Source organism: Acartia tonsa, chromosome 2 (assembly GCF_053477335.1).
Source record: "Acartia tonsa isolate MP-2025a chromosome 2, ASM5347733v1, whole genome shotgun sequence".
In the NCBI taxonomy this organism is placed as follows: Eukaryota; Metazoa; Arthropoda; class Copepoda; order Calanoida; family Acartiidae; genus Acartia; species Acartia tonsa.
In genome coordinates this window covers 38487096-38514479 of record NC_137261.1, presented here as the reverse complement: position 1 = coordinate 38514479, position 27384 = coordinate 38487096, and the positions used below count along the sequence as shown (strand labels likewise).

Genomic DNA, 27384 nt, shown 5'->3' with positions numbered 1-27384 from the left:
TTTGATGGTTTGAATACTTATTTTGTGAAAATAATTATGATTCGAGAATGAATTTTAATTTTACGATAGATTTTCTATGAAAAATGTTTTTTTATATATTTAAAGTGATGCCTAAAGTATTATTTTTGCATTGTAAATTTGTTAACTGCAAACACTAGAGACAATCCTCTATTTTGTCCGAATTACAGAATTTGTGAAAATTACCTTAAATCTTGTTTTGTGACAGGGGTGTATATTCTGCACAAAATTCTTTTTTTCGCTGATGCCAATTTTTTTTTATTTTATTCCAGTAAAATGGAAAAATATTTTTAGAACTCTTTATTTTAATCATATTTTCACCCCTCCCAGACATTTTAGTTTTTGACCAAGAAGGGACGATAAATGTTTTCATATATTTTTTCCCCCTCCCTTTAGCAGGGTCAAGTTTGCAGTAAATATACATCCATGCTGTATGATTAGTTGCATATCGTGTTAAGATGCTGAAATTTAACATCTCTTAACGAAAATTATGAGATAGGTTTTTAAAGAAAGTTTGAATATTATAGATGAGTTTCCGTCCCCCTCTAGTAAAAATTTAATTTAGTTATTGATGGAGATGCAGGATACCTCCACCATCTCAAGAGAAAGTGCTCCCGGATTCCAAAAAAAATCAAATTTTATTTACAACGCTATCTAGCTTTGTAAAAGTTTAAAACTTTGTAAAACTGCAAAAGGTCAAACTTTACTCCTCTTGCTTCTTTGATAAATTTTAGGTAGGTATATAGTAAAATTATTTCAGATAGAAGAAAATGGCACCTCGTAAGGGAAAGAAGGAGAATAAGGAGGAGGTTCAGGTTTCTCTTGGACCTCAGGTGATAGATTAACTCCCGCCGATACATATTTATTATTGTTAGTAGCGCAGCTACTCAACTTTCTAGTCAATATCCGCCCATTTACTAAGTTCTTTGAACAAGAAAGATATTATTTAAATTTTCATACTTTGACAAAGGCTTATTGCTATTTCTTTTTCCGGCAGTTTGAACAATAATTCTAAGTTATTTATGCCATTCCATTTTTTAATGTTTTATATCCTAGGTTCGTGAGGGAGAGCTTGTGTTCGGTGTTGCTCATATCTACGCCTCATTCAACGACACTTTTGTCCACATCACTGATCTGTCTGGTCGTGAAACCATTTGCAGAATTACTGGTAACATCCTTTTATTGTTTTGTTATCTATGACTTTAAAATTTCTGTCTGTCATGAATAGTAAATCAAAACAAGTGTCCTGTAAAGGACAGCTTAAGCTTATAGTAATTAACCTATCTCTAGGTATTATTAATAAATGATACGTCTAATAACTATATCCAATTTTTCTACCTATACATTTAACCTGAAAATAAAACCCATTTAACTTTGGAGTAACAACTTTTACATAGTGTATCGCTCGTTAACGGAAATGTGATAGGTTCGAATCCCAGCCCAATACCGGGCCATAACTACAGACGTTAAAAATGGTTATCATTGCTAATCCTGGGGCGAGTCCTAAATAGCTGGAGAAGGGGGAATGCCTTGGTACAAAGTTCAATTTATTATCTTGCACAAATAAAACTTCTAGATGAAGTTCTTGCAATCAAAGTGTTGGTTTTTAGTGAAGGATGATTGTATTATTGATCATGTACTTTATTAGCAATAATTTGGTGCAGAGATGCACTAAAATAAACTCTAGGTTTATCCCGTCCTCTATAGGTTATCCAGTTTATTTAACCTGAAAATAACGCTAGCTGTTAGTGTTATTAAAAGATCTGAAATTGTTCGTTAGTTTTTCAATTGTTTTCTTTATTTTTATTACCTTTTAGGTGGTATGAAGGTGAAGGCTGACAGAGATGAAGCTTCTCCCTATGCTGCTATGTTGGCTGCTCAGGATGTTGCTGAGAAGATTAAGGTAGCTAGCTGTCTGAATTCACATTTAATTTAGGGACAGTGCTTAAGTACCGGAGTAGAGTTGAATAGTAGTAAGTCAGGAGTTGTCAGTAGCTTCGCCCCTAGCTAGGTGATTTGTTTGAAACTGAAGGTTAAGAGCAGACAAAATATAAACCAAAACGATCATCATTATAATAAAGTAACAGGGTGTTTTTTGTCTGCACCGGAGGATCTCGCTAACCACTAAACCGATTGGGTTCTCTTAAACAGGGTTGCTTTTCATGTGTCCCGGGAAGTTAGGTTTATAACTATTTTGGGGAAGGGTACCACCACCCTCCCAAGAGAAATCCCCCCCCCAAAAATCTTTTTATTCTAGAGCACCTTAATTAACTCTTGTCTGAATGCCTTCTGAGACGTAAACATGATTTTACCAATTGCTGAATATACAATATTCAATTTACTATGTACAATAATTTTAATTTAAATTTTAGACTCTTGGAATCACTGCCCTGCACATAAAGCTGCGTGCCACCGGTGGTAACAGGACCAAGACTCCAGGACCCGGAGCCCAGAGCGCCCTCCGAGCCCTGGCTCGTGCTGGCATGAAGATTGGCCGTATCGAGGACTGCACTCCCGTTCCCACTGACTGCACCAGAAAGAAGGGTGGTAGACGTGGTCGCAGGCTGTAAGCCAAACCTTCACAACCCCAATTTTCTTCATCTTTTTACATGTGGATTGCAACAAAAATCCTTTGTTTCACATTATCTTACCATCTTTGATTCTGTAAATGTTATTACATGAATAAAATGTGTTTAAACATAAAATATACAAATGTTTTGCCAACAAATATTAGTTTTTAAAGGCGCCATTCTTTTTCCTAATATGAAAATATATTTCAGATAGAACCATAGTTTTGTTTGAAAAATGCGGCCGATTATGATGCACGGCCATTCTAGGTCGATAACACAGATTAAATACAATCTTGAGGTGAGTTTAGGACTAGGTCATTAATGAAAAAAATCTTGGCAATGGCATAAAAGTCTTCTAAATATTCTTAGTATTGTATGGAAGGTAACTTCCCAGCAATCTAATTTCGATAGGTATTTAAAACCTATTTTATTGTATGGGTTCATCAACATTTGAAGAATCTTGCTCGCTGAATAGCATCTGGAAAGTGATAGTTGCATAAAGTTCATTTAACAAGTTTGATTGCAAGCATAAGTTACAATTATAACATCAAACACATAATTTTATATTACAATAAATATAATATATTAAATAATTTTGCATATGTCCAAAAAATATGATTATTAAGTCTTGATATTTTTAAACTACACGGTAGAAAATTGAAATTCTTTCAAATACATGTCCTATAGATGTAGTTTAAACTAGTGAACAGAAAAAATAGGCAGGTCATTTAATTCAATTTAAATGCATTTTGTGCAACTACCCCTTTTTTGTCTATCGTAATCCTATCCTGTCAAATAACATTAAATGGATATGTGAAGAGACTTCATTAAATGGATATCACACCAGGCTACAATTAAATCAAGACAAAAGTAAGTGCTGAGCTCTGGGACCTATTAATGGTGAAATTAGACATAAAACCATGATGGTTCCAGGTAAAACCAAAATATTTCAGTGGGATCTTTTTGAGAAAATTAGATTTGAAAATTTCACGTTCAATTTTCACCCCCTAGGAGTTGCCGCATAATCATGACAAGAAAAGCAAAGGTTATTTATTTAAAATTTTGAATTACTTTGCTTTTATGAAGTCTTTCATAAAACCTCTCTATATATGATTTATTTAAGGCTGAATTTCCGTGACTTTAGCAAAGCAACTGATAAAAATGGCCATTAATTAACTCCCTTCAGGGGTGGTTTTATGAAGAACTTTATAAAAGCAAAGTTGTTCAAAATTTTAAATAAATAATCTTTGCTTTTCTTGTCATGATTATGCGACAACTCCTAGGGGGTGAAAATTGAACTTGAAATTTTTAAATCTGACTTTCTCAAAAAGATCCCGCTGAAATATTTTGGTTTTACCTGGAATCATCATGGTTTTATGTCTAATTTCACCATAAATAAGTCCCAGAGCTCGGCACTTACTTTTGTCTTGATTTAATTGTAGCCTGGTGTGATATGTGAAGAGACTTGAGATGTTAGAAAAGATACTCTGCTTGTTTTTAACAATTCAATAATTTTTTAAAAAGAAAACTAAAATCTTCCTTTCGCTAGCATTCAAGTACATTGTAAGATGCTTTATATAATTTAACACCAAGATAAAAACAAAGTTTACGTTTTGGATAAACAATTTTAGTCTTTGTTTGCATTTACTCTGTCTATGTTGTCTTATTTTCGTATGATGGAATTTCTTATAACAACATGGATGACAACATTCATAAAGGTATTACTCAACAAATCATACATATAGAATATTGAAGCAGATTATTTCGTTATGCGATGAATTCTGATTTAATTACCAATTTTTTTTTAAATAAGAAGTCTATGTTCATATGAAATCCTTATGGCTGGCAATTCGTTTAATTTTTGGACCGGATTCGGATTCTTACAAAAATCCGATCAAAATTCCGGATTCTAGCAATATTCTAAATGGCCTTTTTAAAAATTAGTAAATTTTACTGGGTACTGGGAAGAATCTAATGCTGCGTTTTTTCATATCTTCACAGTATCTTTTCTCCTATTTCTAGACCCTACGGCGGCCAAAATTAAATTGTTAAAAATTAAAATATGTATTTGGACCAAAAAAACTAAGACGCTAATTTTAGCCTAAAAATTAACAATCTACTATTAAAATAACGGATACCGCATTCTGATTCTGGATTTCAAAATTGTCCAAAAATTGGACGGATTCAGATTGCCAACCCCAGTCAAATACTACATATTTTGATCAACCAGATGCGATAGTAATTTGAGAGAAATAAACGATCCAAATTAATATAACATCAATCTCATAGCAACTATCCTAAATAAACCATCCATCAATGACGTTTATCACACTACTGTACCTTTTAAACTTTGCAAGAAGCCTTACGTACCTAGTTGTAGTAGGTTTTTTTTAATTATGAAAATTTAATAGGATTAAATTTTGAACTTTTCTTACTAATCTGTTTGTAAAAATGATATCAATAGGTTAATATAAGAATAATATTGGAAAGTCTTCTTTAAAAAAAAACGCGGTTTGTATTTCAAAGTTTTTATGCATTCTAAATACTATTTTGATCGTTTAAATATCGCAATTTATTGCTAGGTAGTTTTTATTATTTCAACTTTCTTGTAGAAAGTTCTATTTTTAAAAACTTCTGAATTGTCTTGGGATTGTTTTTCGTGGGTTAGAGAGTTTTAAAAACATATTTCCATTCCATATAAATCTAAAAACCCGATAGGTAAATTATTGAATAAAAATTATTTCATGTTGTAGGGTGATCTGTTGTTCAGTTGTGCTAAAGATCATACACCCAATGTGTGGTACTCCATCAATGGTGAAAGATTAGGTAACTATTTCAAACGTTAAGCTCCGATATTTTCAAGAAAATCTATTTTTATCACCTTCTGTACTTTTTTTTTCAAAAATTTACTAATGACTTAGTAGAAAGTTTATTACTGTGTGGCTAGAGGTTCTAAAACTACTGTTCTTGTGGTGCAAACATTTATCTATGCTACTTGATAAGGTTGATATTAATATAGATTTTCTTTCGCTTATTTTGCCTGATTGAATAAGATAAAAAATGATTTTTTTTACATACCATAAAGCTCTAACATTACAATGGAAAATCTTGAAAATTTTGTTATATCTTACGTCAGCAACCTCCTATATTCTTATATTTTTGATAAACTTTAAAGAAGGAAATACTCGTGATAATCCCCTCGCCAATTGTATTCTTTTTATATTCTAAAAAGAATTTGACACGACATACAAAATGTAACCAATTCACAAAATAGCTATAAGATTGGTTACGTTGAGTTGGATTCTTAAAGTGCTCTGGTTAAGGCCTCCTGCTGTGGCTCACCTTTGGTGTAGTTTTTGGATGCAATACCCTATTGTTAAATTTTACCATGTTTTTAGGTACCTACGATGGACACGGTGGTGCCTGTTGGTGCCTGGATCCGAAGTGGGATAATACCCATCTCATCACTGGTGCCGCCGACAATTCCATCAGGTTGGGTTCATAAATATTGATAAAAACAGGAGTTTTGCAACAGAAAAAAACTGTATTTTTTCCGTGAAAAGCTTATTTCAGGGCCCAGGGGTGTATATTCTACATGGGATCCCCTGCTCAGTGGGGGGTGGGAATTAAACAAATAAGTGGTTTGAGGGGGAAAAATTGTAAAAATTAAGAAAACTGAAAACATTTTTTTCCATTTCCCCCCCCCCCCCCCCTCCTTGGTGAAAAAAAACTAAAAAAATGTGTGGTAGGAGGGATAAAATAAATAAAATATCGAGTTCTTTAAATATTTTTCCATTTTCCCCCCTACTTGGTGAGAAGAAACTAGGGGGGAGGAAAAAATATAAAAAATTGTAGCCGGGGAAAAAAATAAATCCTGTGCAGATTATACACCCCTGGCTTATTTTGAACTGTTCTTTAAGCTAACAGAAAGTTGTTTAATAAGAGGCATTGCTTTACGTTTGGTTGGGGGGGGGGGGGGATATTTCATTTAGGTAAGTAATCAAAATGTCATGGTGGATTTAATCCTCTAGGTGTCTTAGGTAATAACCTATGTTGTCAATAAAAATAATCGTATACAAGATAATAAATGAGTTAATAAACTTTCTTTATATAAAGGGGGGTTAATGCAACCAACTCGTAATCAATGATTAAATGGCACTTAGAATTCGAATTTCGATTTGAAATCTTTCATGAGTAATCCTTGGTATGTTTTTTTTTCCTAAATCGAACAAAAAGTTGGAAAAGTAACGGCTGGCGGCTCAGCCGTTTAGTCGTTTTGCCTATTTTCAGAGCAAATTCATCATTAATTGCGAAGAAATCAACTTTAAAAAAAATATTTTTGGTTTAATTCATGTTAAATGATAGCAATAACCATTTTATAAATTTCTAGTACCAACAGCTACCGGCTAGAACCGTTTGATAAGGTTTTTGAGCGATAAAAAGTGGAGATAGGTTTCGTGACTAATTTGCTCTTAAGACAGCAAAAAATGGCAAAACGGCTCAGCTTTTCCAACTTTTTGTTCGATTTAGTGAAAACAAACCTACCAAGGATTTTAGATCGAAATTAGAATTCTAAGTGCCATTTAATCATATGTACAGAAACTAAAGTTACAGAAAGTAATAAACACAAGATAAACCATCCCCTGTCAACTATTTTCAATTTTGTTTTTAACAGAAGGGGGGGAGGGGGGGGGCTGGTTAAAATGTGCTTAACAACAACAAGGAACTTTGAGGGAAAATGCTGAAACTTTATAATACACACACCCACATATTTGTTTGTATGAATACAAAACCTTTAAAGGATTTAGCTTTTTGTGTGTTCTTGGATAAGACTTTATTTTCCCCCCATCATAACAAAATCTATGTCAACCTAAAAGTACATTCAGTAAAATGGATTTAAATAATTGTGTTTTGAATAATCTTTGCTTGAATTTTAATCCGGCATCGTAAATAACATATGAAAGGAAATTTATAGTAAATGTTTCTATTTTCAGTAAATATTTATTTCAGTAACATGCTTTTAAAAAAAACGAAATAATGTTTTAAAACTTTTTCTTTCAAGAGAAGAAACCTTGAATTAATTGAATGCATTTAGGAGTGGGGGGGTGGGCTAAGTCTCAGCTACTTCATTTTCCTTTTTTCCCATTTCCTTATCATGTTTCATTTTCCTTCCATGAAATATTCTTTGCAATTTGTGAAAAGATGAATCTTGTACAGAATAAACACCCTTGTTTGAATTCTGAGAGTGTCTAGGAAACACATTATGAAAATATATTCCTTGTATAAATCACATTTATATTGAGATTATCATAAATAGAACAAGAGAGATTTGTCCATATTTGAGACATACGGACGTGGAATTATTTAACAACAGGGTAAAGTGGGGTAATAATAAATAATTTTTAAAAATGGGTAAAATGGTGAATGTGATATCTTGTTTTACAATTTTTCTTCGGGGTTGCGCATTCCCCCCCCCCCCCCCCCCCCCCCCCCAAATACGATTTAGCTGTATAAAATATTCTAAAGGACAGACTTCTTATCTCATTTATAAAAGGATCTGTGTAATTTCAATTCGTTAAGATAATTTCCCTAACAGAAAAAATTACCCTAATTTTCCCCAAATCTTCACATATTTATATATTTTTGTTAACTAACCAGTAAAATTATTTAAGGATAATACCCTTAAAAGAAATTAAACACTAAGATGTTCAGTAAATATTTACCACTAGGTACTATTAGGTTTGTTTTATATTTTGATGAATTCTTTGTTGTTGTTATTTAACGGTATTTTTAAGTCAATGCAAAAACAGGCTTAAAGACAAGGATATTTACGCCCAATTGTAGCTATTTGTTACAACCAAGAAGTCACTTTCCTCAAGTGTATATTTATATAATATTATGTACATATATAGTTCACTAAGTACACATAAGTGTTAATAACGCAACTAAAAATATAAATTCGTTGTTAAGGAAGCACGTTAAAGTAAATTGACGTATCTACTAATAAAGATTCTAAGTTTCAAAAGATAGTTATAAAACTTTATTAAACGTGCACTTTATTTAACAGTTCCATTGAATTGATATGATATTTAATCCCAAAGAAATAAAGCTCTTCTATAACTGTAGCTCAATTTTTGGTATTTTGACGATAATTTAAAGTTTGCATATAAAATTTAATTTCAATAGTCAGACTTTATTACAAAATCCTAAATATCTAGGTAGGCTACTTCTCGATGCTGTAAAATTATAAGGAATTGATGTTTTCACCTCTAGCTTTGGAAATCCTTCTCAAATATGACAAAGATTAACCTAAAACTTTAAAATTGGTCAATACTCAAAAATGCATTTTTTGGAATTTTGGAGTTTTTGCATTGGCTGGGCACATAGTGTCTAGGGGTGTAGAAATATATATATTCTAATAATGTATTGATATATTTGTATAGGATGTGGGATATTGAGACTGGAAAACAGATTGGTATGATTCAAACCGACACAGCTGTAAGATCTTGCAACTATTCTTATGGGTAAGATTTTTAAATTTTATTGCTTTACCTTAAGACTTTCAGGTAAACGAACGCATTATATTTAACATTATTTAGAAGCCTGAATACAAATTTCGTATAAATATTTTTTCTCTCAAAATTATGTAAATACAGGATACTTAGTTAATATTGACATAATTCACTTTTATACCTACTTAATTAGGAGATGCTTCGCTCATACAAAAAATGTGAAAAGCCAACAAAGCATGATGTACAAATTGGACGTACGGACTTGTTAGTAATGATTATAGTGTTGTTATTATGTATAAATTGTTTCTGACGGTTCCTATTGAAATCGATAGGACAATTCTTAATAGCTTTAATTAACAACCATAGCTTTCGGATGGACGGACCTACCCTAAATGTATAAATTAGGGTTGGCAATCCGGATCCGGAATCCGCCCAATTTTTGGCCAATTTTGGAATCCGGATCCGGAATCCGTTTTTTAATAGCGTATTCCGGATTCTTATTTGGGAGGCTAAAATTAGCGTCTTGAGTTTTTTCTTTTATCTCCTCCTCTTTGAAGGCAAAGATTTTCATCATTATATATAATATATTTTAAAATCTGGTTAGATTCTCGCAAGTGAATTATAGAGAACACCAAGAACATTTATTTTAAGACATATGTAGCATTTAATTTTTAAAATTTAAAAAAATATCCTTTTAAAATATTGTTAAAATCCAAAATCCGAATCCGAAATTTGCCAAAAATAAGAATCCGGAATCCGCCACTTTTTTTTGACGGATTCTTTAAGAATCCGGAATCCGCCACTTTTTTTTTGACGGATTCTTTAAGAATCCGGAATCCGAATCCGGCCCAAAAATTCGACGGATTGCCATCACTAGTAGAAATGTTTTGCTTTAAAAATACAGAACTATTTCTGCAATAAATCTCGTAAAATTAAATCAATAATTTTATTGTTTTAGGGGAGACATGATTTGCTTTACAACAGACAAGCAGATGAAATACCCCTGTGAAATTGTTATTGTTGATCCAAGGTGTGTATGTAGACATTTGGACATTTATCGATGAAATAAAAATTATACTTTATTGTAAAAATTGTTCCCATCCCTGCTCCGATATTTTTTAATGATAAGTTTCATAAATATAACATCTTTGGGTCACTTACGTATTAAGATTTATATGTAAAAACTGTAGATTTTAGATATAGGCAGGGGTGTATATTCTACATGGGATCCCCTGCTCAGGGGGGGGGGGGGGGGATAAAAAATAAGTGGTCGGATGGAAAAAAAGTGTAAAAAGGGGGGAGTTTTTAATGCAACCATCTCGTAATCAATGATTAAATGGCACTTAGAATTCGAATTTCGATCTGAAATTTTTCATGAGTAATCTTTGGTAGATCTATTTTCCCTAAATCGAACAAAAAGTTGGAAAAATAACAGCTGGCGGCTCAGCTGTTTAGCCGTTTTTTGCCTATTTTCAGGGCAAATTCATCACTAATTACGTAGGAATCAACTTTTTAAAACATATTTTTGGTTTAATTCATGTTAAATGATAGCAATAACCATTTTTAAAATTTCTAGTACCAACAGCTACCGGCTAGAACCGTTTGATAAGGATTTTGAGCGATAAAAAGTATTATCTGGAGATAGGTTGCGTGACTAAGGGGGGGTTTTTTAATGCAACCATCTCGTAATCAGTGAGCAAATGGCACTTAAAATTCGAATTTCGAGCTGAAATTTTGCATGGGTAATCCTTGGTAGGTCTATTTTCCCTAAATCGAACAAAAAGTTGGAAAAGTAACGGCTGGCGGCTACAGCTCAGCCGTTTAGCCGTTTTTTGCCTATTTTTAGGGCAAATTCATCATTAATTACGTAGGAATCAACTTTTTAAAACATATTTCTGGTTTAATTCATGTTAAATGATAATAATAACCATTTTTTAAAATTTTTAGTACCAGCTGCTAAACGGCTAGAACCGGCTGAAAACGGCTGGGAGCCGCCAAGAGTAAAAAGGGTAAATAGGGCTTGTGACATGTCTAGGGGTAGGTTTCTATGGGTGCTGAACTCAAAAATGCTACTAAAAATAGTGACGGCCAATCCATATGGCAGCTGGGTAACAGCTGCAGCTTAGCTGCGAGCGGCCAAGAGTAGAATGAGTAGATAGGGCTTGTGACGTGTCTAGGGTTAGGTTTTTATAGGTGCTGAGCACACTTTTCCTCAACAGTTTAGCGGATTTATGACCAACACGCAACAAGCGGTCAATGGATCCTATAAATAGACATATTTGCAAAATCAAAACTGGTTTTAGCTAAATTGTATCTGCTCCTTCTTCCGGATTATAGAATTTTTAAGAATTTGACTAAAAATGTGTGATGATTTGACTTTAAAATAGCCTTTGATGTAAAATGTATATTACCTCTAACACATGAAAGCATTAGTTGTTTTAAAAACTTTTTTTGTAGATTAATTATAACTCATGAAATTGTCGACGGCAGTACCTTCTGGTTTTAATTAATACTTTTTTTCTTCAAAATACCTTGAAATCTTAAACTTAGAAAGTAAAAACAGTAATGAAAAATCAACATATCATTTAACTAAACAATTATGACAACATCCATAAAAGCGAAGCACTGAAACTGTAGGACAAACGGACATTAACACTTATATAGTATCAGAACTGAATAATCAGAATATAAATGTATAAGAGTCGAAGCAAAATTGTAAGTAAATTTGTTGAAAACTGCTTTACTTTCTAAATCGTACCTAATTACTAAAGGAATCACCATGCAAAGTTTGAAATCGATATGACATCTCTAACATGCCTAAATTAACGAAAAAAGCTATCCGTTTGTGAAGGACGTACGGACGGACCGACCCTAATTATAGAAAAGCTTCGCTTTTAAAAATACTGACAGAATTGATTTACAACATATTTACTGTTATTAAAAGCAAAGCTTTTCTATAATTTCTTTTCCGTCCGTACGTCCGTCTGTCCGTCAGTAAAAGTTATATTTGAAGGTGGAAATGTTAGCTTTTTTAGTGGAACGGTTAGCTTTTTCCGTTAATTTAGAATTTTCCTATCGATTTCAAACTTTGCAAAGTTATTCCTGTAGTATTTAGGTACAACTTAGAGAAAGTGTAGCTACTCTAAAATCGTTACCAGAATTTCCGAACGCCCAATTTAAACTGTTGATTTAAAAAAAATTAAAACAACATATTTTTATGTGATAAAATTATCCGATTGAACTGAATTTTGGGATACTTATTCCTAGGACAACAAAGTAAAATGTTATAGGCGATGCATCTCTTTATCAAGTCCTAAAAATGTAATTATGTCCTTAAACATTAACTTGTATTTAAACCGTTTATAAAAAAATTTACTCATAATTTTGTTTAGACTTTAATAAATTTATATTCTGATTATTCAGTTCTGAAACTTTACAATTAATAATATTCGTTTGTCCTACGGTTTCATAGCTTGGTTTTATGGATGTTTTCATCCTTGTTTATATAGAAACAATAAGCAAGGGGGGGGGAAGTTTTGCCACTTTCGCTTACTCCGTGATTATTGGGCTAGGTATTAAAGTTAGACTATAGGTTATTTGGGATAAAAGTTTACTTTTGGGTAGTAGCTCACGTATTTTTAATCATTTTTTGGATAACCCCACCCCCTAGCCCCCCGGGGCTCAAAAACCCCCTTAAAATGAACCTAACCTTAATTTTCTCAGGAACAATTTGACCAATTGAGATGATTTTTAAAACTTAAGCTTTTATGCTTATAAACTACCTTCTAGTTTAGAAGTCACCCCCCTGCCGCCAACCCCTAGCCCTCCGGGGCTCCAAAAAACCCTAAAAATGAACCTAACCTTAATTTTCTCAGGAACCATTTGACCAATAGAGATGATTTTTTAAACTTAAGCTTTTATGCTTATAAACTAACTTCTAGTTTAGAAGTCACCCCCCTGCCGCCAACCCCCAGCCCTCCGGGGCTCCAAAAAACCCTAAAAATGAACCTAACCTTAATTTTCTCAGGAACCATTTGACCAATAGAGATGATTTTTTAAACTTAAGCTTTTATGCTTATAAACTAACTTCTAGTTAAGAAGTCACCCCCCTGCCACCAACCCTTAGTCCTCCGGGGCTCCAAAAAACCTAAATATGAACCTAACCTTAATTTTCTCAGGAACCATTTAACCAATAGAGATGATTTTTAAAACTTAAGCTTTTATGCTTATAAACTAACTTCTAGTTTAGAAGTCATCCCCCTGCCGCCAACCCCTAGCCCTCTGGGGCTCCAAAAAAAACCCTAAAAATGAACCTAACCTTAATTTTCTCAGGAACCACTTGACTAATAAGAGATGATTTCTGAAACTTAAGCTTTTATGGTTATAAACTAACTTTAAGTTTAGAAGAAGCCCCCTGCCACCAACCTCTAGCCCCCCGGGGCTCAAAAAAACCTAAAAATGAACCTAACCTTAATTAAAATTTCTTATTTGAAGAGTTAGAGGTACATTTATTAAACCAAATATGCTTATTTTTGGATGTTATTGATATATTTGCTGAAAAAAATTAGAATCGGCTTCCAGGTTCAGGTGCTGCAGGCCTCCAGGTCCACTCTGGAGACAGGTAAAATTAAAATTTCTTATTTGAAGAGTTAGAGGTACACTTATTAAACCAAATATGCATCTTTTTGGATGTTATTGACATATCTGCTGAAAAAATTAGAATCGGCCTCCAGGTTCAGGTGCTGCAGGCCTCCAGGTCCCCTCTGGAGACAGGTAAAAATTAAAATTTCTTATTTGAAGAGTTAGAGGTACACTTATTTAAACAAATATGCTACTTTTTGGATGTTATTGACATATCTGATGAAAAAATTAGAATCGGCCTCCAGGTTCAGGTGCTGCAGGCCTCCAGGTCCACTCTCGACAGGTGAAAATTAAAATTTCTGATTTGAAGAGTTAGAGGTACACTTATTTAACCAAATATTCTTCTTTTTGGATGTTATTGACATATCTGCTGAAAAAATTAAAATCGGCCTCCAGGTTCGGGTCCTACAGGCCTCCAGGTGGACACTGGATAGGTAAAAATAAATTTTCTTATTTGGAGGTTAACTTATAAAACAAACTATGCATTGTTTTTGATGTTAATAACATACTTGAAGATAAAAATTTAAATCGGCCTCCAAGTTCAGGAGCTACAGGCCGCCAGTTCAACTCTAGACATGAAAAAATTTAGATTCTTAATTTAAGAGTTAGAGGTCAATTCCCAAGAAAATAAGCATCTTGTTGGATAATATTACCATATTTAAAGAAAAAATAAAATCGGCCTCCAGGTACTGCAGGCTTCTAGATGGCTTTTTGGGGGGTATTTTCAGATATTTTCGCTGTTTTTTTTCTCAGTTTTTAAAAACATGTTAGGTATCATATTCATTGATACTTTTTGATATGGACACTTTTACCTGCGTCTTGGTGACCGCTGGTTGCAGCTGGCCAGGTGAATATCTGAACTTGGAGCCAAATTAATATTTTTCTCCAGAAATAGTAATAACAGCCAAAAGATCCATATTCTGTTTTATAAGTTGCCCTCTAACTCTTCAAATAAGAAATTTTAATTTTTACTTGTCTCAGGAGTGGACCTGGAGACCTGCAGCACCTGAACTTAGAGGCCGATTTAAATTTTAGCTTCAAGTATGTTAGGAGGCCGATTTAAAACTTTTTCAGCAGATATGTCAATAACATCCAAAAGAAGCATGTTTGGTTAAATAAGTGTACCTCTAACTCTTCAAATCAGAAATTTTAATTTTCACCTGTCGAGAGTGGACCTGGAGGCCTGCAGCACCTGAACCTGAAGGCCGATTCTAATTTTTTCAGCAGATATGTCAATAACATCCAAAAATAAGCATATTTGGTTTAATAAATGTACCTCTAACTCTTCAAATAAGAAATTTTAATTAAGGTTAGGTTCATTTTTAGGGTTTTTTTGAGCCCCGGGGGGCTAGAGGTTGGCGGTGACTTCTAACTTAAAGTAAGTTTATAACCATAAAAGCTTAAGTTTAAGAAATCATCTCTATTAGTCAAGTGGTTCCTGAGAAAATTAAGGTTAGGTTCATTTTTAGGGTTTTTTGGAGCCCCGGAGGGCTAGGGGTTGTAGGCAGGGGGATGACTTCTAAACTAGAAGTTAGTTTATAAGCATAAAGGCTTAAGTTTTAAAATTCATCTCTATTGGTCAAATGGTTCCTGAGAAAATTAAGGTTAGGTTCATATTTAGGGTTTTTTGGAGCCCCGGAGTCCTAGGAGTTGGCGGCAGGGGGGTGACTTCTAAACTAGAAGTTAGTTTATAAGCATAAAAGCTTAAGTTTAAAAAATCATGTCTATTGGTCAAATGGTTTCTGAGAAATTAAGGTTAGGTTCATTTTTAGGGTTTTTTGGAGCCCCGGAGGGCTAGGTGTTGGCGGCAGGGGGGTGACTTCTAAGCTAGAAGTTAGTTTATAAGCATAAAAGCTTAAGTTTAAAAAATCATCTCTATTGGTCAAATGGTTCCTAAGAAAATTAAGTTTAGGTTCATTTTTAGGGTTTTTTGGAGCCCCGGAGGGCTGGGGGTTGGCGGCAGGGGGGTGACTTCTAAACTAGAAGTTAGTTTATAAGCATAAAAGCTTAAGTTTAAAAAATCATCTATATTGGTCAAATGGTTCCTGAGAAAATTAGGGTTAGGTTCATTTTTAGGGTTTTTTGGAGCCCCGGAGGGCTAGGGGTTGGCGTCAGGGGGGTGACTTCTAAACTAGAAGTTAGTTTATAAGCATAAAAGCTTAAGTTTAAAAAATCATCTCAATTGGTCAAATTGTTCCTGAGAAAATTAAGGTTAGGTTCATTTTTAGGGGGTTTTTGAGCCCCGGGGGGCTAGGGGGTGGGGTTATCCAAAAAATGATTAAAAATACGTGAGCTACTACCCAAAAGTAAACTTTTATCCCAAATAACCTATAGTCTAACTTTAATACCTAGCCCAATAATCACGGAGTAAGCGAAAGTGGCAAAACTTCCCCCCCCCTTAAACACTCGAAGTTATTAATAAGTATAGTCTAATTAGTTAAAAAACTGAATAGTTCTTATACATTAAATAGTTTTACTATTAAGTAAATTTGTTGCAAAATACAACATACTGTTTAAGGACATTCCTACATTTTTAGGACTTTATTATAGATGTGCCTCGTTTATAACGTTGTACCTTGTTGTAGTATTTATTACAAAAAGGTTTAAAACTTATTGTAGAATTGCTATGCTTTCTAAATCGTACCTTACTACTAAAGGAATAGCCATGCCAAGTATGAAATCAATAGGACAATTATAAAAGGCCTAAATTAATGATACAAGCTATCCGTTATAGACAGACAGACCAATCCTTAATAAAGAAAATCTTTACTATTAAAATCAAGCATCAGAAAAAGTCTTGTTTTTTTTTAATTATAATTATAGATCCACAACGACCAAAATCTTTGACCTATGTAGATTATGATCACATTTGAAAAAGGTTTTGCCATGTCTTAAATAAGATACAAAATTAAATAAAAATTGTTTTCAATTGCTAAATAATCTTTAATACACCAGACATTAATTTGAAGTTAAATTAAAATATACTATATATATCTCTATATAAAAAAAAGCGATTGTGCCCCTAGCATCTAGTTGGTCTGTTTTCTAAGGGGTAAGGCATAAAATCATCCAGAGACTTGAATCTAAAAATCAAATAGCCTGAACCCATCCTGGGTCCTATGTACGTGAAGCTTTCCTAGAATGTAGAACTAAATCAGCTATCGAAATCTTAAGCTACAGATAAAATACATACTGTTTACATACAAAACATATCAGATGATCATTATCAAATTTTTGTCAACTTTAATGCAATTAAAATTAAAAAGCATATACTTTACCTAGTAACTATTAAGTAATAAAATAGTAAATGAAGTGTATTCAAGTATATCTTTTAAAGTAATGTTTTTAAATGAACCTTTCGTGTCATATATTAACCTACTTACTGTTTCATTATATCAAAAGTTTATCCATATAAAATTCAAAATGGTTTAGAACAGAAAAGATAGACTTTTGTGTAATAAACTGCTAAGTATCTAATCAATTAGGATTAGTGCTTTTTATATCACTAATAATGCATAAAATAACCACTGTTATACATCCTAAATATGCAGTGTTGAAGTGTTAAAAATATTGTGTTAAAGCCTCAACAAATATGACAAAATTATATTTACAAGCTTTAAACTATAAGATGATTTTTGATTAAAGGTTATTTTAAAGTCAAATAATCACATATTTTTATTAAAAATCTTTGAAATACTATAGACACGAAGAAGGAGCAGATACAATTTAGGTAAAACCAGTTTTGATTCAGCAAATGTGTATATTTATAAGATCCATTGACCGCTTGATGCGTGTTGGTTTTAAATCCGCTAAACTGTTGAGGAAAAGCGTGTGAGCTCAAAAATGCTAACAAAAGTAGTGGAGGCCCATCCACATGGCAGCTGGGTAATGGACGCAGCTCAGCTGGGTAACGGCCGCAGCTCAGATGAGATAGGCCAAGAGTAGAATGAGTACATGAGGCATGTGACGTGTCCAGGATTAGGTTTTTATGGGTGCTGAACTCAAAATGCTTCTAAAAATAGTTTCGGCCAATCCCTATGGCAGTTAAGTAATAGCTGCTGCTCATTTGCGAGCGGCTAAAAGTAGAATGATTAGATAGGGCTTGTGACGTGTCTAGAGGTAGGTTTTTATGGGTGCTGAGCTCAAAAATGGTACCAAAAATAGTGGCAGCCCATCCATATGGCAGCTGGGTAACGGCCGAAGCTCAGCTGGTAGAGGCCAAGAGTAGAATGAGTACATAGGGCATGTGACATGTCTAGGGGTAGGTTTTCATGGGTGCTGAGCTCAAAAATGCTACCAAAAATAGTGGCGACCCATCCATATGGCAGCTGAGTAACAGCTGCAGCTCAGCTGCGAGTGGCCAAGAGTAGAATGAGTAGATAAGGCTTGTGATATGTCTAGGGATAGGTTTTCAAGGGTGCTGAGCTCAAAAATGGTACCAAAAATAGTGGCGACCCATCCACATTGCAGCTGGGTAACAGCTGCAGCTCAGCTGCGCGCCACCAAGAGTATAATGAGTAGATAGAGCTTGTGACGTGTCTCAGGGTAGGTTTTTATGGGTGTTGAGGTGTTATAATAATGGCGGCTCATCCATATGGCAGCTGGGTAACAGCTACAGCCTACAAGCCCTATCTACTCATTCAACTCTTAGCCTCCCCCAGCTGAGCTGCAGCCGTTACCCAGCTGCCATATGGATGGGTCGCCACTATTTTTAGGAGCATTTTTGAGCTCATTCCCCATAAAAAATTACCCTAAGAGACGTCACAAGCCCTATGTACTCATTTTACTCTTGGCCGCTCCCATCTGAGCTGCAGCTGTTGCTCAGATGCCATATAGATTGGCCGCCACTATTTTTGGTACCATTTTGAGCTCAGCACCCATTAAAACCTACCCCTAGACACGTCATAAGCCCTATCTACTCATTCTACTCTTGGCATCTCACAGCTGAGCTGCGGCCGTTACCCAGCTGCCATATGGATGGACCGCCACTATTTTTGGTGGCATTTTTGAGCTCAGCACCCATAAAAACCTACCCCTAGACACGTCATAAGCCCCATCTACTCTTGACCGCTCGCAGCTGAGCAGCAGCTGTTACCCAGCTGCCATATGTATTGGCCGCCACTATTTTTGGTACCATTTTTGAGCTCAGCACCCATAAAACCCTACCCCTAGACACGTCACAAGCCCTATCTACTCATTCTACTCTTGGCCGCTCGCAGCTGAGCAGCAGCTATTACTCAACTGCCACATGGATTGGCCATCACTATTTTTGGTAGTATTTTTGAGCTCAGCACCCATTAAAACCTAACCCTGGACATGTCACATGCCCTATGTACTCATTTCTACTCTTGGTCTCTCCCAGCTGAGCTGCCGCCGTTACCCAGCTGCCACATGGATGGGCCGCCACAATTTTTGGTAGCATTTTTGAGCTCAGCACCCATAAAAACCTACCCCTAGACACGTCACAAGCCCTATCTACTCATTCTACTCTTGGCCGCTCGCAGCTGAGCTGCAGCTGTTACCCAGCTGCTATATGGATTGGCCGTCACTACTTTTAGTAGTATTTTTGAGCTCAGCACCCATAAAAACCTACCCCTAGACATGTCACAAGCCCTATCTACTCTTCATACTCTTGGCCGCCCCCAGCCGTTTTCAGCCGGTTCTAGCCGTTTAGCAGCTGGTACTAGAAATTTTAAAAATAGTTATTGCTATCATTTAATATGAATTAAACCAAAACTATGTTTTAAAAAGTTTATTCCTACGTAAATAACAGGGTTTCGGATCCGCATTGATTTTTTGCGGATCCGGATCCTCCAAATTTGGTCAGTGCGGATCCGGATCCGGATGCGGATCCGGATCCTTGACAATAAAAATAAAATCATCAAACTTTTCAAAAAATTTATATTCTTTAATTCGAAGTCAAAAATACTTTTAATTTTCAAGTCTGACCCTAAACCTTAAAGATTGGCTCTCATCAAGAGAATGTCTGAGATTTTATATAAATTTAGGTAGATTTTTCCATTTTATCCGCATTTTTTGAGTCCAAGGATCCGGATCCGCATTTTTTTGCGGATCCGGATCCGGATCCTTGGACTCGAAAATATGCGGATCCAGATCCGGATCCGAAACCCTGGTAAATAATGATGAATTTGCCCTAAAAATAGGCCAAAAACGGCTAAACGGCTGAGCTGCAGCCGCCAGCCGTTACTTTTCCAACTTTTTGTTCGATTTAGGGAAAATAGACCTACCAAGGATTACCCATGCAAAATTTCAGCTCGAAATTCGAATTTTAAGTGCCATTTGCTCACTGATTACGAGATGGTTGCATTAACCCCCCCCCCCCTTTGCTCTTAATTTGCCAAAAAATGGCCAAACGGCTGAGCCGCCACCCGTTAGCCGTTACTTTTCCAACTTTTTGTTTGATTTAGGGAAAATAGACCTACCAAGGATTATTCATGCAAAATTTCAGATTGAAATTCGAATTTCCATTTAATCATTGATTACGAGATGGCTGCATTAAACCCCCCCCCCCCCCTTAAGAAAACTGGACACTGAAAACATTTTTTCAAACTTTTGAGAATCTTAATTTCATATTACGAATTGTGATCATTTAAGATGGACTTGTATTCCTATTCACGTGTATTTTATTTACAAAAGAAATTCCATAAAGATTTCCATTGCTAATATCTACAACATATACATATGTCAAAACAGTCTCTTGGAGTCCTTAAAAATAACTTACTGTTTCTTTTATAAAAATGGACACATATAGATTAGACATATATAATATATTCGTAAATTGTTGCTGTTTAAAATAGAAACGATATAAGGAAGGGAGATAGAATGAAATTATACTTGTGAGAATGTACACAATCATTACCGAGATATGGTGGTTTTCGGGGACATCTATGTTTACACCGCCGTTTCTTCTCGGTTCCTCATCCTGCTGTCACATTAAAGCAAATCCTATGCAATTGAAAGTCACATTGCTCTTGGAGTTTCTTTGTTATGGTCTCTTAAAGTGACACTCAACCATTCTCTTTATTTTTTATATTGTTGTGGTATTTATTATACTTTGTTTTCTAGAAATTTCCGGAAAGGAGAGGAAATCCACAAGTTTGAGATCCCAGAGAAAGGACCTAAAGTAAGCGCTATGGTCTGGAGTAACTTGGACAAGCATGTGATTACAGGTATAGTCAGCGTTTCGGAGCCGGGAGCAGCAACATTTTTGGTTATTAGTTATTAGATTAGTTAAAAATGATTTTTTAAAGTAATATAATTTGGCAACAGTCTATTTCCATATAATAAACTGAAAAAACTATTGTTACTTGACAAATAGACACACATCCTTCTGCTTTCATATAGCTTTAATCAAATAAAAGCAAAATATTTTATATTATTTATTTTATTTTATCAAATTCAATAATGAACAAAAATTGATATATTAATTTTAAAGTAGGAGCCGGAGCCGCATTAAAATTAAACGGCTCCGACACACTGGGTATAGTAGATAGTTATAAATACTGATAAAAATACAAAATTACCACTTTTGTTTAGAAAACTTATAGGTATTATGTAATATGTATTCCTGATATTAGTTTAAGATATGAGGCATGTTTTCTATTTATTGTTGAACAAATTGATTTATAATGTTTCTTACCGCTGGTATGTTAGGCTATAACCGATTCTGTTAGCTTAATATTAATTTAAAATCTCTCAATTTTGATAACATTTGTACTATTGTCGTCCAGTTATTATTACACATACAATTGATAAGGTTTTTAAATTCGCATTAAGCTTTAAAGCTTGTAAATTCAAAGGTGCCAGAACACAACCTTGCCCTTATAATATTATATTTTTTCCTACTATATTTATGTCTTTTTTGTATATAAACTCTTCATGATATCCAGGTCATTACAACGGTGACATGGTTGTGTGGGAAGCTCGTGAACTGAAGAAGCTGGTGCACAAGGGAGAGCACAACGGTCAGATCACTGACCTGCAGAAGAATGTGGATGGTACCATGGTCATTTCTTCGTGTAAGGTAATATAAAAGGGGACCAGTCATTAATGGGAACTTTTAAGAGTTTTGTTTGCTTGTTTGAAATATTTTCAATAAGACTAAACTTTTTTTGGTAAAAATTTTATCTACTAATATGGCTCCGTTAATTTCAAATAGTTCAGTTGGGGATTACAGTACAAAACCCTACCTTAGGTTAGGTTTAATTGGTGTAGGACATATCACTGCCTTGTTTAAAGACCTAAAAAAATACTTACCTTTCTTTAGTGACCCACTAATGGATACAGGGACTTTTAAGAGTTTAGTTATTAATTCCAGAAGTCTTAATATATTACCAATACAACTAATCCTTTATCTTAAAAAGTCAGCCGTTTATTACGAGTATGGTTCAGCTAAATTATAATTAACTAAGTACTTAAAGTGTTTTAAGTGTAAAGGTCTTATCTTCGAACCTTACATAATTCTACAGCGTACTTTTAAGTACAGATTATCCAGAAAACCTTGTTATGAAAATAACACCTACGATGAAAAGTTCTCTTTAAGTCTATTGATAAACTTTATGCAAAAAATCATTAAACTTTTGACAAAGATTGTTGTATAAGGATATTTCAATATTTTTCTTTAAAAATAAGATAATAGGACAGGTTGAGAAAGTCATATAGTAGCGAAACTGTATCTTTATTTCCTTTTTTGAAATCCCACTAGACCCTCTACAACTTGAATAATCGTCGCAACGTTTTGTAGAATAGGTTTGCGCTTAAAGATATCTTTACAATACCTTGCTTACCTATTTTCTACATAAACAAAAGAAAAGGTAAACCCTATTAAAATAGATTTTAAATCTACGAAATAAAATTTGTATAAATAAGTTTTATCTACATAATGTTTTTTTTATGAAAAATGTCTTGCCTTTGACAATTTTATTTAACGACCTGTGAAATTAAATATTGACGTATTCTAAAAACAATTCTAAGTCCTGTATGAAATTTAAACATCCTAATGAAATCTCGGCATAACATGGGAGGGAGGTTCCTTAGACTTTTTGTTATACTGGTACGGGTACCCAAAGTTTCATAAATCAGTTCTCTCATTTGTTTGCTAAAATTTTCGTGCACTGTAATAAATCCTTGGATTGATCAATTATCTAGCAGCCTTCAAACTTAAGAGTTTTGAATCGTCTATCCAAGCTTAATTTATCCAGGATTTTACGGACGACCGTCTCCCGTCCGTTTGTATGTCTGTCAGTCTGTCCAAATTAGCTAAAATATCCATCTTTGAGTAGGACTGAAAGAAAATTCTTTCAGTTTTAGAATCGTTACACCAAGCTTGATCAATTTAGGTCAATACGGACGTTGCCTTCCGTCTGTAAGTTTTATTTGTTAAAGATTTGTATGACTTGGCACAAAAGGACAGTATCCTTTTTTTCATTTTAAGAAGGCATCAGTTTTCATTAAATTAAGTCTTGTTCTCATCTTATCTTCTTTTCTTTCCCCCTCTCCCTCTTTTTATGACCACTGCAATCTGCTCCGTAACTCTTTGTCCGTTAGTCAATCCATGCTTCGCTGCTTGTGGGTGGATGTTGTTATCCTTGTTTTGGTGCTAAATTTGATAAACATTTTTTAATTTCAGGACAACCGAGCAATGTTGTGGGATGCTGACAGCTTGGAACTACTGAAAACCTACACCACAGGAATGATAATATCAATTTCAACATTTCTATATATCTTTACTTGAATTGCGGCTACGCCTTCAGCATCTAGGCGATCTGTAATCAAAAGGGTAGAATGGGGCTAGAAAAAAAGCTTAAAACATCCCAATATAATAACATAAAACCGAAGCTTACCTGAAATAGAGAGCCCAATCGGTTCAGTAGTTGTTGAGATTCAAACTTCAGAGAGAGAAAAAAACTTCACTACTATATATAAATTATAGGATATTGAAAAAGAGAATTGGCATTTTGTAGGCATTGCTAAAATTTTGAAAGAAGTCGTTTAGATTAGGAGGGGATATTATTCTTATTTTAACAGGGTGGGATTTTTTGTGATGTTTTTGCTTTCAATTAATCGCAATTATATAGTTTATGAAAGAAATCTATATTCGAAGGACAGAAGTAACTAATTTTGAACTGTCTGTTATGATTTATCATCGTAATGACCACAGAGAGGCCCGTGAACTCCGCTGCTATTTCCCCACTGTATGATCATGTTGTCCTCGGAGGAGGTCAGGAGGCCATGGAGGTCACAACCACTTCTTCTAAATCTGGAAAATTCGATGCCAGGTTAAACTTTATACTTTGATCAGTGTCGTGCTTAGGGTTTTGTCAGGGGGGTAAAAAGGGAAGGCAGCTCTTATCAATTTAAAGGGGTTTTGTTGACTCCCCCCTTCAGCATGCTTGTAGGTTACTATATGATATCATAAGTAGATACTTTCTACACTCTTCACAAAGTCCTAACTGTGCGCTGTTAAAGGCCAAGACATTTCCCTCTACTGATCTGATTACTATCATACGTCTAACTACTTTAACTTGACTTTTCTCGTTTTCAATTTCATTATTATTCATCTTCTGAAATTATTCCCACTATTTTATATAAATTACATTTTATATTTCCTTTATGAAACTTGAGAAGAAATTAATTTCAATGGTTTCTATTATGGTATCAAACAAAGAAGTTGGTAACTTAAAATTGTATAAAAACTCAATCCTCTTAGAACTTAAAATTTATCAAAGTATTTTGTTTTTATAAAGCCAACTGTTCATTAAATTCTTTTGATAGACTAATTGATCGAAAAATCCCACGCAACAAAATATTTTTCTTATTATATCGATAGAAATAACCTAAAATAGACCAATTTACTTATATATAACACAATAATAACATAATTGTATAAGTGATAAATAATAAGAAAAAAGATATTCAGTAATTTTGCAATTAAACTTATTATAGAGGAATTTTAAATACCTCTCCATAAAATAACGATTATGACTCACTTAAAACACTATATTAGTCTTCTACGTATAAAATCAAGTGTTTTAATATCCATTATTTTTTTGAGGCAATGCCTTGCAAACAAACTGTTATTGAATTTTTAATCAAAAAGTTTTTAGATTCAGATTTAATTATGTGTAATTAAAATTCATAATACTTAAAAGAATATAGTATCTACTACAGGGATGTATTTGACAATAATTTTAATTTACTTTTAAAGTAATTTTATTTATCATCATTGGGAGATTAACACCAATTATCTACTTTTGTCTTATCCCTTCAGATCCATTACATTATTATTCTTTTTCAGATTCTTCCATCTCGTGTTCGAGGAAGAGTTTGGTCGTGTGAAGGGACATTTCGGTCCCATCAACTCTCTCGCCTTCCACCCCGAGGGTCGCGGCTATGCCAGTGGCGGAGAGGACGGTTACGTTAGGTAGGATGGTGCAATATCATTCAGTTGGACTATCATTTATTTCCAAAACTAGCGGATGAGACTCTAGTATTTTTTGGGGGGGGATTGCAATATAACTGCCTTAAACCATCCCGGGACCTATTTGAAGCCTCTCCAAAATGGATACTTGTTCGCACGTCTTTGTCTAAATGACGTTACTACATAATATTTAACATTGGAAACCGATGGAGTAAATGGAGTATTATCAAAATCGCTAACTTAAATACCTACCAAATTACGAAACTGAAAATTGCACCATCCCACTTCTCTAGGGTCCACACTTTTGATGACTCGTACCACGAGTTCAAGTTCGACTACTAGAGCATTTACGATGCATCATCATCATTGTTGTCCTGCTGCTACTATTGATTACTCTTTTAGGAATGGATCTGTTATTAGTTAAGGGGGGGGGGGGGATGTTTTAATGCAACCATCTCGTAATCAATGTATAAATGGCACTTAGAATTCGAATTTTGATCTGAAATTTTGCATGAGTATTCCTTGGTAGGTCTATTTTCCCTAAATCGAACAAAATGTTGAAAAAGTAACGGCTAACGGCTCAGCCGTTTAGTCATTTTTAGGGCAAATCTGTCATAAATTACGTAGGAATCAACTTTTTGAAACATATTTTTGCTTTAAATCATGTAAAATGATACAAAAAGACATTTTTTAGATTTCTAGTACCAGCAACTAACGGCTAGAACCGTTTGAAAACATTTTGGAGCGGAAAAGAGTATTATGTGTAGATAGGTTTCGTGATGAATTTCCATAGAAAATAGCCCAAAAATGGCTAAACGGCTGAGCCGTTAGCCGCTACTTTTCCAACTTTTTGTTCGATTTAGGGAAAATAGACCTACCAAGGATTGCTCATGCAAAATTTCAGTTCAAAATTCGAATTCTAAGTGCCATTTAAACATTGATTACGAGACGGTTGCATTAAAAAAAAAAACCTTATCGCATCGTATTATAAGCACCTTTCCACGGATATAAAAATGTACGGTTATAAGATTAGAACCAGTATTTAGCCCCGAGATGCAGAAAAGGATTTTTTCAATTAATATAGTGTTTCATAAATCAAATCGATTAATTCAAGGTTCTTTTGGTGCAATCAACAGCCAAAAGTATGAAAGAAAAAGGGCTGTATTTTTATATTGAATGCATCTTCATGCCATTTTTCAGATTAAAAGTTAGATTCTGAGTGGCAACTACGAGTACGCACTGATTACAAATTAAAACCTATTTTCCACTCTTAATATTTTGATTATTAGTAGACCGAGTCATCCATCTCCCTCTATCTGTTATGTATAATGTATTGGACGTTGCTTCACAAAAAATGCTTTGGTACAAAACGATTTTGAATGTTGCAATTTCATTTGTGAAAGATAAGATATTTTTAGATATGTGCAATGTTTATTTTGTTTCGAAAATGCAGCTATTTAAAATCTTTTTTAAACAAAGATATCTCTACACTTGAATATTTTAAGTAAAAAATATTTGAAAACGTTTTATAACAAGATTTGGTGGGTAGGTAAATTTTGTACAAAATTTTTAACACCTCCATTTTGAACAGGTTACAAGAAATTCCAATCAATCCAAAATTGATACTGGTTAGGTGTACCGGGGGGACATGACCCCCACCATCCATTGGTTGGGGTTATGTCCCCCCGGCACCAGGAAATAAGTTCTATTCCTGTGACTTAAATTGTAAATTATCATCTTAATATTTTTCTCCACAACCTTTTTTTCAAAGTTTGGAAGATTTTTTACGACTTGATAATAACCAACCTACCCTATTATATGGAGAAAAATAATATTAGGTTAATAAAATCCTATTTATTTAATATGTTTTTATACAACTATTATTGTATGAAGTGGATCAAGATAAAAAATAAATAAAAATTGAAATAGACTCAATTACTTAATTATTTAGCTGATAAGTTGCTCTGTAAATATGGAACATCCGGCTTATATTTCTCACAAATATGCAATTGCAGTTTGCAGGAGCTAAAAGGTGTGCATAAAAAATGCGGACATTTTTAAAATTAAAATTGCGCGGCTTGTGTTAATAGAAAAATACTACGCATACCGCTAGAACCACTAAGAAGTCTTTTTTGTTTTTTTTAGGAAATATAAAAACGATTCCTGTGCTACTCATAGTTAAGGAGCTAAGTGTTAAAATGTC

At 34.1% G+C, this 27384-nt stretch overlaps 2 protein-coding genes across 2 annotated transcripts; both read left to right on the top strand.

Moving 5' to 3' along the window:
- Positions 1-697: 697 nt before the first annotated feature.
- LOC145311762 (small ribosomal subunit protein uS11A) lies at positions 698-2746 on the top strand. Its single transcript, XM_080150746.1, has 4 exons — positions 698-851; positions 1075-1186; positions 1836-1921; positions 2391-2746. The coding sequence occupies exons 1-4, from the start codon at positions 789-791 to the stop codon at positions 2586-2588; spliced, it is 459 nt and encodes a 152-aa protein (XP_080006872.1). The 5' UTR covers positions 698-788; the 3' UTR covers positions 2589-2746.
- A 44-nt stretch (positions 2747-2790) lies between these two features.
- On the top strand, positions 2791-27111 carry eIF3i (eukaryotic translation initiation factor 3 subunit i). The gene is made up of 12 exons (XM_080150735.1): positions 2791-2886; positions 5342-5414; positions 5987-6080; positions 9032-9112; positions 10059-10130; positions 20828-20931; positions 21652-21785; positions 23391-23451; positions 23922-24039; positions 25059-25184; positions 25475-25584; positions 26774-27111. The coding sequence occupies exons 1-11, from the start codon at positions 2824-2826 to the stop codon at positions 25521-25523; spliced, it is 975 nt and encodes a 324-aa protein (XP_080006861.1). The 5' UTR covers positions 2791-2823; the 3' UTR covers positions 25524-25584; positions 26774-27111.
- Positions 27112-27384: the final 273 nt, after the last annotated feature.